Below are 12179 nucleotides of genomic sequence, written 5' to 3'. Positions count from 1 at the left end.
TTGGCAAAGTGGTTGCGATATCCTGACCAGACGTCATATGACGTTGTTTACCAAGAATGAGAAGACATGAAAAATGACTGACTGTTTCATTTTTGAGACATAGGATAGCAACCAAATCCTGCTCTCAGAGTGCAGCAGCCCTGGAAATGACCTTGAGCCTGGGTTCACACTGTATGGCTGAACTTGCATTGGATTCGTAGGAAAATAGTGCAGGGGCTTTTTTTTTCCCCACACTGAAATCAGATTGAATGGGTTTTCTCACCCATGTGATCCAAATCCTGTGTAAGTTCACAGGTTGTACTGCGACCTGTTAAAGATCTGGTGTATTGACACCTGCAGCGATTCACAGAGGGCAGTTTGAACTGCCTGTTGAGGTCTTTTTGCAATGGTATTTAGTTCCTGCTAGGATCAATACGTTTGTATCTACTTACTCACTAGCTTCCTTTCAGGACTCCAAAGATGCACCATCATATTTGGTGGTTCTGCCCTATGGTTAGTAAATTCTGGATGGAAATTTTCTACATCCTCTCAAATTTGTTTGATAAGCCTTTTATCCCTCACCCTACTGTAGCTCTCCTTTACAGGCAACTCCAGAACTCACGTCAACACAATTTAAGTTGCTTCTTCAAGTAACTGATGTAAAACAAACCGTATCCAAAGTCAGGAAGACCACTAGGCTTTGCCTTATGGAGGAGGCCAAAAAACAGGAACACCCAAGCCATGGCCACACTACAAAATAGGGTGCGCAAATATACCATGGTATGATGCCTTTGGCTCACCCATTTTACCCCTCCGGGGCATACCCTCAGGACTCTCTTTCCTCCCTATCCTCCCTTCTCTCTCCATACCGACTCTTTACTGTTTTATTAACTCCTGCTTTCTACCATGGCTACTGTTTAATCTAACACCTTTGCAGTAAACCTGCTCATCCTCCACTGCCCTATGTTATGGAGCTTTGATGCTGTTGTCAATGTTTCTACTTAAAGAGGAAGTAAACCCGCCCAAAAAAATTCCAATTTTCTACTGTTACTCTAATACTGTACATCAGCCTTCATCCTATATATGTTATTTCTCAAAACGAGCGCTGTAAATACCTTTTTTTATCGTTTCCAAACTATCTCCCTTCCCGGTATCGCCCGCGCCATTTCAAATTCTGGTTTTGACGTCCTTTCCGGACGTCATTTCCGCCCTTAGTTAGATTTCACTCCAGAAATCTCGCGCATGCGCCGTAGCGTCAATAGAAATACTAACCAAGCCTCGATCTCGGTTGCCGTTACTAAGGCAACAAAGCATGTGACCAATATAGTAAACAGTCACAACAAGCTCTGCTCTGCTCTCCTCTCCTCTGCTCTATGATTTATTCCCCTGCGTGACGTCTTCAGTCACAAGGGGGAGTGTCAGGAAGAGCAGGGATAGCTTTACAACGCGAGACTTCTCCTCTGCCGCAATGAGGAGAATGCCTCGTATTAAAAAAAGGCAGAGAGGCAGGAAGATGAAAGTCGGCAATACAGTGTACGCCGCATTCGCACGACCACACTGCGCAAGCGCGGCTGACGTCACGGAAATGTAAACGGCGGTTTTTACGAAAATGTGACAAGTAAGTTCACTTTCTCAGGCAGCGATCAGCTGCCTGAGAAAAGTATTATCTAACAAGCTAAACATGTTTAGGAGGGTTTACTTCCTCTTTAATGCATTTCACGCCAAGACAGATGATTCTATCTGTGCTATGCTGACTTGCAAATGCTTTTTATTGTCTTGTGAAAACAATAAAAATATTTTGAATGAGGAAAAAGGACTTTTCAGGTGCCCAAAGACTTATAGAGGTCTTAAAAAAAATGACAGTTATATTAATATCAATTCAAAACAAACAAATTTAAACACTGTGGCTGTCTAATGTCTCAATCGTATACATATCCCCATCCAGGATCTTAGGATACAAGTAGTGATGAAAGACAATCTGGTTTTTACATCAAGCTATGATATACATCTCACGTAAATACCGAGGAAGGAATGGCTACTGCTACAGGCCACTCTGTTGCCCCTGTGCTCATTGGGGGCATACCTTGAAGCTATTTGCAATGGATAAGCTCCCAGCCACAGAAGCAGAGACAGGCTCAGTTGCGTTCCTGAACAAACAATCCATTGCAGCGGCGGCTGGTGCTCAATATTTTTTTTTTCTGGGGGGGGGGGGGGGGGGTTGCAAACAAACTGAAAAGTTTAGAAAAAACCCCCATCACCTGCAACCTCACTGTACCATCAATCACAGCCAGTGTGCCCATCAAACGCAGCCACCGTGCCCCATAAAATGAAGCCACTGTGCCCATCAATTGCTGCCACTGTGCTCATCAATTGCTCCCATTGTGCACCATCAAAACAATATTAATATTCTCTTATACACACACACACACACACACACACACACACACACACAAAACAGAATTGCCTTAATTCTTCATGGCGTAGATTCAACAAAGTGTTTGAAGCATTTCTCAGAGATTTTGGTCTATATTAATGTAGCAAGGTCCCAGGTCTGAGAGAACCTCTAGGGCCAGGGATAGCCGACATCCTTCTGAATGTAGTGGGTTGTGAGGCATGGTGGTTGCAGAGTAAAGTTATTGGGTGCCAGACAGTTCTTGAATGCAAAAGAAAGTTTATTTCTCTTAACATTTTTTTTTTTTTAGGGAAAAGAGGGTTAGGGTCAGGACACCCTTGAGTAGTTGCAAATTCAATTAGCAGACTCTGAGACTTCAATAAGAGGACAGCCATGCAGGAAAAGGCCTCCAGCGAGAAGCCACATCTGCACGCGCAGCAATGCTGTCTCCTATGGCAATAGTCTTTAACAGTTCTTAACAAAAAGCGTAACAGTTCTTTCACCTTCACTACAACTTCTCCTTGCAGTTCTTCAGCCTGCTGAGCTCCCAGCCTCTCACTAGACCCACTTATTCACTGTCACTGAATCCCTTGAGCTCCTCCAATCTTCATGGTGGCATCTTCCTCAAGCGTCACCTCCGCTTCTCGGTTGGGTCCTTAGCTTGGTACTCAAGATACCGCTCAAGTTTCACCCCACTGGCCTGCTCGGTCCCTGGCTTGACACACAAGGCTGCTCTGCAAGTGTCACCTCCACTAGCTGGGTCCCTGACTTGATAATCACCTGAAGTTTCCAGATTCTCCACCGTGCCCATTCGGTGAGAATACTGCTCTGTTACTTGCTTCAGTTACTCACTGTGGTCCCTGGTAATAAGGTGGTTAGTCCCTTAGTGGTGACAGCTTCACTTCTACTGCCGACCACTGACAGGTTCTCCGGTAGCCAGACGCCCCCCGGGATAGGCCCAATCTCCAGCCTAGCAGCTGGGGCACACGACACATGTACACCCAGACAGATGCCTAGGTGGCAAAGAACACAGATCGCCTGACTCCAAATATATACAGGCTTTCCCAGCAGGCCAAGGGATGCAAGAAAACCACTGCCCATTGGCTGAGATACCCCATATACCCATAACCTGACCTTGTGTTCCCTTCTCATATCTAGTACTACCAATTACCCGGCCACATAGTGGTAGAAAAGTGATTTCAAACAGCAGCCCTGATGCCCACTTTAGTGGCTGTTATGTCTGGACCAAGAAGGAACTCTGTAGACAGGGGACATTCAGGGGGGCGGCAAACCGCTAGCAAGCCCATTTCGCTGGCACCGCTGCTTATTTCATGGGGACCGATCGGGCTTGTGTACTCCCACTTCCTGGTAGCGGTGGAACCTGCGATAGGGCGGACTATGTCATCAGCTGGAAATGATGCAAGACATGGGAGGCAACGCGCCCATCATTTCCGGCTGATGACGTCACATCCACAGTATCGTGTGTTCCAGTCACCAGTGGGAGTACACTAGCTCAAACAGTCCCCGTGAAATAAGCAGCAGTGCTGATGAAACGGGCTGGCTAGCGGGCGGAAGTTTACCGCAAAAGCCGAGAAGTCGCCGCAGAAGCGGGGCCACCCCTGCACCACTGCCGCCCCTAAGCCTGGCCTCGGTGGCCTTGTGGGGAATCTGGCCCTGAGTCGGGTGGCTCTAGTCCTGCAAAGGGAACGTCGTTCCTGCTGTGAAAAAAGTGCAGGGACGCCGTTCCCAATGCGTTCCCGCAGGACTCGAGCCCTGGTTGATGGTAAATCTAAAGGAAATTTAATAAGAAAATTGTAAAAATGATGGCATGTCGCTAGGGTGGCAGATGTAGAAGACTTTAAAGCAGAGTTTCAGCCAAAAATGGAACTTCCGCTTTAAGGGAAGGTGACCCCCTGACATGCCACATTTGGCATGTTATTTTTTTGGGGGGTGGGTGAAAACCCTCTTTTTAGAGGGACCCAGCTCCCACTTCCTCCCAGGGCACCGCTGCGCATTAGCAAGTTCACCTTTCCCCCCTCCCTCTCGGCTATCATCTGGGACACGTCACAGGTCCCAGATGATTGCCCGGCCAGTAACAGCACGGCAAGCGCATGCGCAGTAGGTGCCTGGCTGTGAAGCCACAATGCCGGCGCTGCAGAGAGGAGGAGGAGATGAATGGGGTTTCGTTCCTCCGCATCGCTGGACCCTGGAGCAGGTAAGTGTCCGATTATAAAAAGTCAGCAGCTGCAGTATTTGTAGCTGCTGACTTTTTTTTTGTTTAGTCGGAACTCCGCTTTAAACAGAAAATAACTTTATGAAAATTTAGCAGTATACCAAATGAAAAGACATTGAATTACTGGTGCACACATATATTAAACAGGGTTTCCTTCCTGTTCCTTAGCTGTCTCTGAATAGGCTCTGAATTATTTGCTTACATTTAGCAAGAAAAGTCTGCACTGGTAAAGAATTGCATATAGCGATGTAATCTAAACAGATGTATTCCTTGTGATGAACTTTCCATTAGGAATACATATACATGGCTATATTAAGGCCTGATGTTGCTGTGGAGAACTCCAATACATCATACATTCCAATAATGCTTGTTGGACATTTTATGGTGTACTTTCTTATGTTAGCATCAAGAAGAACAGAATAAGAATAAGTCTTCACAGAACTTGTAAACATTTCTGTTATTCCTTTTATTGCAGTGTTCTATGTGTCCGAAGCTGAAGCGTGTGCTGAAGCATAAGAAACTGTGTTTACTACGCTTCAGTTTGCGAATAAACAGGAAGCTGCTTAGCACAGAGCACTTCACGTGCCTTCCCTGTCCAGTGCAGCTGAGGCAACAGAGAAAGGGACTGGGGAATCTCTGTTCTCAGTCCATTTCACTGTCTCAAAACTGAGAGAATTTGAGCTTTGGGGTGCACACCAATGGATGGAACCAGAAAAAAGAAAAATGGATAGAGAGAAATGAGAGAAAGAATAAAGAAAAAGAGAAAGAAAAAGAGCGCGAGCGAGCGAAAGAGTGCGCGAGCGATCGAAAGAGAGTGCGCGAGAGAGAGAGCGCGCGAGAGAGAAAGAGCGCGCGAGAGAGAAAGAGCGCGCGAGAGAGAAAGAGCGCGCGAGAGAGAAAGAGCGCGCGAGAGAGAAAGAGCGCGCGAGAGAGAAAGAGCGCGAGAGAGAGAAAGAGCGCGAGAGAGAGAAAGAGCGCGAGAGAGAGAAAGAGCGCGAGAGAGAGAAAGAGCGCGAGAGAGAGAAAGAGCGCGAGAGAGAGAGAGCGCGAGAGAGAAAGAACGCGCGAGAGAGAGAAAGAGCGCGAGAGAGAGAGAAAGCGCGAGAGAGAGAAAGAGCGCGAGAGAGAGAGCGAGCGCGAGAGAGAGAGCGAGCGCGAGAGAGAGAGCGAGCGCGAGAGAGAGAGCGAGCGCGAGAGAGAGAGCGAGCGCGAGAGAGAGAGCGAGCGCGAGAGAGAGAAAGAGCGCGAGAGAGAGAAAGAGCGCGAGAGAGAGAAAGAGCGCGAGAGAGAGAAAGAGCGCGAGAGAGAGAAAGAGCGCGAGAGAGAGAAAGAGCGCGAGAGAGAGAAAGAGCGCGAGAGAGAGAGAGCGCGAGAGAGAGAGAGCGCGAGAGAGAGAGAGCGCGAGAGAGAGAGAGCGAGAGAGAGAAAGAGCGCGAGAGAGAGAGAGCGCGAGAGAGAGAAAGAGCGCGAGAGAGAGAAAGAGCGCGAGAGAGAGAAAGAGCGCGAGAGAGAGAAAGAGCGCGAGAGAGAGAAAGAGCGCGAGAGAGAGAAAGAGCGCGAGAGAGAGAAAGAGCACGAGAGAGAGAAAGAGCGCGAGAGAGAGAAAGAGCGCGAGAGAGAGAGAGCGCGAGAGAGAAAGAGCGCGAGAGAGAGAAAGAGCGCGAGAGAGAGAAAGAGCGCGAGAGAGAGAGAGCGCGAGAGAGAGAAAGAGCGCGAGAGAGAGAGAGCGCGAGAGAGAGAAAGAGCGCGAGAGAGAGAAAGAGCGCGAGAGAGAGAAAGAGCGCGAGAGAGAGAAAGAGCGCGAGAGAGAGAAAGAGCGCGAGAGAGAGAAAGAGCGCGAGAGAGAGAAAGAGCGCGAGAGAGAGAAAGAGCGCGAGAGAGAAAGAGCGCGAGCAAGCGAAAGAGAGAGCAAGCGAGAGAAAGAGAGTGCGAGAAAGAGAGCGAGCGCGAAAGAGAGCGAGCGCGAAAGAGAGCGAGCGCGAAAGAGAGCGAGCGTGAGACAGGGCGCGAGAAAGAGAGAGAAATGGAAAGTTTTAGAAAATGTTACCGGACCCTGGTGTCACTAAGGTTGAGAACCAATTCTATTATAGAGCATCTCCTATGGTTTTTAATACCAAGATCAAGGAGTCTCACTCCTCCTGCTTTAGCAGAAAGAACAGTCATAAAACTGTTGCATTCAACATGAATATTCAACAGGATGAGTGAGACCTCTTGTAAATGCCACATACATGAAAACTGTAAACGAGTCTCTGTATTCCTTATCTCTTTTTATAGACAGTATCATTATGAAGCCAATGCATCATCATGGCTGGAACTAGCATTCCTAAATACAGAGGTCATGAATGGCAATCATTATTTTGTCATGACAGTTTCCCTTTAGGATGATGTACCTGTCATAAGGTATGGTAGCCACAGGTCACGTACAGACCTATATATCATGCAAATAATCCATTCCAAGCCAGTCTTTACACCTTTAAGTGACAATCCTTTGGGATAATGCCATCCAAATGTTTTTTTGTTTTTTTTTGTAAACGGCTAGGTATCAGCAAGGGTTGAGCTCTCAGTTCAGTCCAAACACAAGTCTGTATTGAATTTAGTTCCGAGTTTGTCTGATCACCGGACTTTTATCCTGTTTTCATCATATAGTATACAATAGTGAGGTTTTCTCCCTCATATATATAACAGTTTCTGTCCTCTGTTGTCAGTGGTTTTCCTTCACAACCAGTGACATCACCTATTGGCATGGGACATTTTTTAAAATTAAAAAAAAACGTACCCCTTACTCATATGGGGAGGGGGGGGCATATCTGGATGCTCCAGATTCTGATAAGCCCCCCATCTGCAGAACCCCACAGCCACTGGGCTAGGGTTGTGGGGCTGAGGCCCTATGTCCTCATCAACATTGGGTGCTTTCCCAGGGGGTCCCCCCTTGCAGAAACCACCCAACCCCCCCAGTGTTGGTTCAGGAAAGGTGGGGGGGGGCCCACATTCTTTTCCTTCTTTCCTGGCCTACACTATGAATATTTGAGGCACTCTTTTCCTTCTTTCCTGGCCTACACTATGGATATTTGAGGCACTCTTTTCCTTCTTTCCTGGCCTACACTATGGATATTTAAGGGGAACCCCACACTTGTTATGCCTTGATTTTTATATGGGGTTCCCCCTAAAAGCTATGCCAGACCCTCAATTAGAATATGGGGCTGGTATAGATGAAGGGCATTCCCAGGCGCTTTGTCAACAAACAGAACAAAGCTGCCGCTAGCTGTCATTTGCTGGCAATTTAAGCATTCAGGATTGCCCTCCCGTATTGTACTGCGGACAGATGACTCCTACAGGCACAGTGATGTACTTATGCATCACTGCTTCCGAGTCCTCCTCCCCCCCCCCCCACTCTAGCTGTGATTGGACACAGCAGGACTTTGTCAGTAGGCCCTGACCAATGATTCATGGCTGAGACATGCTGATCGGCTGTGTCCAATCTTTGCACAGAACCCTGTGTTGACAAACAACACAGATCTCTGTGCAGGGAACAATCTATTTTTTTCTTAGCAAAGAGAAAGCTAATTTTTATAAAAAAAACAAAAAATTTATAAATAAATAAAAAAGCACATAATACACACATCAACACATGTTAGGCACACAATTAACCCCTTTATCCCCCCCCAAGATGTTAACCCCTTCCAAGCCAGTGTCATTAGTACAGAGACAGTGCACTGCATTAGACCCCTTTCAACCCACAGTATGGCCGTGTTAGCAGTAAAGAGCCGCTCTTCAGCCTCTAGCAGAGCGCTTTTAGCCCTCACTAGCAGCTGAAGAAAGGGTTAAACGTGCCCGAAAAGCGTTTCTGCCGAAACGCTTTGCAGGTGCTTTGGCGCTGATGCCCATTCATTTCAATGGACAGGGGCAGTGGAGGAACGGTGTATACACCGCTCCAAAGATGCTGCTTGCAGGACTTTTTCTAACGTCCTGAAAGCACATCGCCCCAGTGGGAAAGTACTTGGGCTTTCACACTGGGGCTGCAGGGAAGGAATTTTTCAGGCACTATTTTTAGCCCTTTAGCGCCTGAAAAACACCTCCATTCTGAAAGGGGTCTTAGTGTCACTGGTGATGTCAGTTCCCACGCAGCGTCAGTTAGTGTCAGATTGTCCGCTGACATCACAGTCCCACTATAAGTCGCTGATCTCCGCCATTACAAGTATACAAAATACAGAAAGTAGAAAAAAAAAAAAAAGTTTTTTTTCCATATTTATGACCTTTTCTTATTTATATAAAAAAATTAAATAACAAAAATTAAAAAAAAACAGCGGCAATCAATAACCACCAAAAGAAAGCTCTATTTGCGTGGAAAAATTATATCAATTCAATTTGCAATCAGCGTTGCATGATCGTGCAACTACCAATTAAAGTAGCACAGTATTAAATAGAAAAACAATGGCCTGGTTATAGGGGGTAAAACCTATCAGAGGTCGTAGGTTGTTTATGTACAGATGTGGCACTTCACATGCAGGTTAAGGGCACCCCCAGACATGTTCTTTTAAGAAATGTTGCATTTTTATTGTTGACCTTTTAAGCATTAAGATCACTGCATTATTAAGATCCCAATTTCTTGCCTGTTAAGTTCAGCAGGAACCAGCCAAATTTTTTTTTTTCCAATTGCCCAATCACTGCCAGCAGTGATCAGTGTATTCTGCAGGTGGGGAAGGCTCCCACTTTCCCTAAAGGCAGAGAGCAATAGCACTGCGGGAGGGAATCCCCCTGTCAACACTGAGGCTGGATTCACACTGGTGCAACCACAGACATTGCATGGGATTCGCATTGCTGTGCAGATCACAGGCGATTTCTATGCGATGCAAATTCAGTCATTCGCACCAAAATGGTGTAAGACCCTTTTTACGGTCCGCACACCCATGTGATCTGATTCCTGTACCATTTCCTTTCTATTGACACCCGCCGCGGTTCACAGAGGGAAGTGTAAACTGCCTGTGAGTGACATGTGATGCGGGAACCCGCACAGAAATAGCGCTGGTTCTCGCATCGTTTGTGTGAACCCAGCCGTACACTGTTTTGATGGGGGGAAAAAAAAAAATCAAGCAATTTTCTTTCCTTTCACCATGGCCTGCCTTAACCTAGAAAATTACCCTTACTGAGTTTATTTTTTGTTTTTTATATTTGGCTCGCTTTACCTTCAGTGGAGTTCTGCATTAAAACTTAAGTAATGTTTAACACACCCCGAGATGAAGCCAGGTATGTTCGGCTCATCCCTAATCACCAATATTGAGGAATAAACAGGAAGTCTGCTTTTATGACGACACCATATAACTAATCAATCATTTACTATGCATTTAGCTGCTTGGTTCAATACAATCATGCTTAAGGATTTAAAGTGCATAAAACCATACTCCAAATTCTTGTCTTTTCCAATCAGACAAAAAAAAAATTGTATAAATGACACACACACAATTTATATATATATATATATATATATATATATATATATATATATATATATATATATATATATATATATATATAATGATGAACAGAAGATTAAGGGTTAACCTACATCCCTCTTAACCCATTATCGACTAGACACAACAGGTTTACAATGCACGCTAAAAAGCTATAGAACATACTGCTGTATTTTTCTTCAGTTTTTTTACCTTAACTGGAAGGTAATGCATGCAATTTTATTTCTTATCCTTAAAAATTTTGATGCAAAACAAGATGGACTTTAGAGACACGTGGGTAGTAGATCTAAAAAAAAGTACTATTCATTTTTATCTCATTTTATTAATAAAATGTAAAGCTGAAGTACAATTGTTTCAAACATACATATATACAGGACAAGAATAAAATGATTTTGTATCCTTAATTTAAAAACAAACAAAAATAAAAAAAAAGGTCAAATATATATGTAAAGAGAAAACAGCCATAACACAGCCTGCTAATCTGATACAAAAGCTTGGGAACAGTCTCAGCTCTGGGAAATGATAGGTGATTTGCTAAACTGAAAATAGAAATAGTGAAGAAAAACTTTGTGGCGGTTGACTTTGTACTTACAGATTTCGGGGCAGCGCTTGGCTCTGATGTTGTTGTGACGGTGGACGCAGTTTTGTATCTCATCATCTTGTCATTCAGCAGAGATCTGTCTGTGGATTACAGAAATGTATGCTCCTCCAGTCTCTTCTTGTTGAACTCAGTCAGTTGGCTTGCTCCATGTAGTAAGATTACTCATTCGCACACATGTCCCTGAGACAGACTAAGAAGGGGTTTAAGCTCTGATGATCTGACAGTGGAAGTGCTGTTAAATCTCTCCTCCCTTTTCCTGTAGCTGGAGATATCCTGGTGGAGTAATCCTTCTTTGTCCACAAGTGTCAGAAGAGCTGGATGACAGCTTCCTTCTGCTCTGTTCTCTGGATGACAGCTCCTCTTTACTCTGCTCTGGGGGTGACAGCTCCCCTTTACTCTGCTCTCTGGATGACAGTTCCCTTTACTCTGCTCTCTGGGTGACAGTTCCCCTTTACTCTGCTCTCTGGGTGACAGTTCCCCTTTACTCTGCTCTCTGGGTGACAGTTCCCCTTTACTCTGCTCTCTGGGTGACAGTTCCCCTTTACTCTGCTCTCTGGGTGACAGTTCCCCTTTACTCTGCTCTCTGGGTGACAGTTCCCCTTTACTCTGCTCTCTGGGTGACAGCTCCCCTTTACTCTGCTCTCTGGATGACAGCTCCCCTTTACTCTGCTCTGTGAAAGACAGCTCCCCTTTACTCTGCTCTGTGAGTGACAGCTCCCCTTTACTCTGCTCTGTGAGTGACAGCTCCCCTTTACTCTGCTCTGTGAGTGACAGCTCCCCTTTACTCTGCTCTGTGGGTGACAGTTCCCCTTTACTCTGCTCTCTGGATGACAGCTCCCCTTTACTCTGCTCTCTGGATGACAGCTCCCCTTTACTCTGCTCTGTGGGTGACAGCTCCCCTTTACTCTGCTCTCTGGATGACAGCTCCCCTTTACTCTGCTCTGTGAGTGACAGCTCCCCTTTACTCTGCTCTGTGAGTGACAGCTCCCCTTTACTCTGCTCTGTGGGTGACAGCTCCCCTTTACTCTGCTCTCTGGATGACAGCTCCCCTTTACTCTGCTCTCTGGATGACAGCTCCCCTTTACTCTGCTCTGTGGGTGACAGCTCCCCTTTACTCTGCTCTCTGGATGACAGCTCCCCTTTACTCTGCTCTGTGAGTGACAGTTCCCCTTTACTCTGCTCTGTGGGTGACAGTTCCTCTTTACTCTGCTCTCTGGATGACAGCTCCCCTTTACTCTGCTCTGTGAGTGACAGCTCCCCTTTACTCTGCTCTGTGAGTGACAGTTCCCCTTTACTCTGCTCTGTGGGTGACAGTTCCTCTTTACTCTGCTCTCTGGATGACAGCTCCCCTTTACTCTGCTCTGTGAGTGACAGCTCCCCTTTACTCTGCTCTGTGAGTGACAGCTCCCCTTTACTCTGCTCTCTGGATGACAGCCCCCCCTCTGATTTCCTCTCTGGATGGCAGCTCTCTTCTGATTGCCTGCACTAACCCAACACAAGGACAAA

General features: G+C 46.1%; 1 protein-coding gene across 3 annotated transcripts in view; it reads right to left on the bottom strand.

The window, feature by feature from the left end:
* The window catches only part of MYZAP (myocardial zonula adherens protein), a 154502-nt gene extending 143694 nt beyond the window's left edge, over nucleotides 1-10808 (bottom strand). For 2 of the 3 annotated variants that reach the window (XM_077473102.1, XM_077473101.1), the window contains exon 1: nucleotides 10665-10808. In XM_077473102.1, the coding sequence (XP_077329228.1) occupies nucleotides 10665-10730 (66 nt within the window). In that variant the 5' untranslated portion in view covers nucleotides 10731-10808. The remainder of the gene's footprint in view (nucleotides 1-10664) is intronic. The other variant, XM_077473103.1, reaches the window with a different exon arrangement.
* Nucleotides 10809-12179: the final 1371 nt, after the last annotated feature.

The sequence above is a fragment of the Lithobates pipiens genome, unplaced genomic scaffold, assembly GCF_037356315.1.
Source record: "Lithobates pipiens isolate NorthernLeopardFrog02 unplaced genomic scaffold, aLitPip1_a1.2 Scaffold_8, whole genome shotgun sequence".
NCBI classification, from domain to species: domain Eukaryota; kingdom Metazoa; phylum Chordata; class Amphibia; order Anura; family Ranidae; genus Lithobates; species Lithobates pipiens.
Note: the sequence above shows the minus strand (reverse complement) of the source record. Positions and strands in the feature narration are given on the sequence as shown.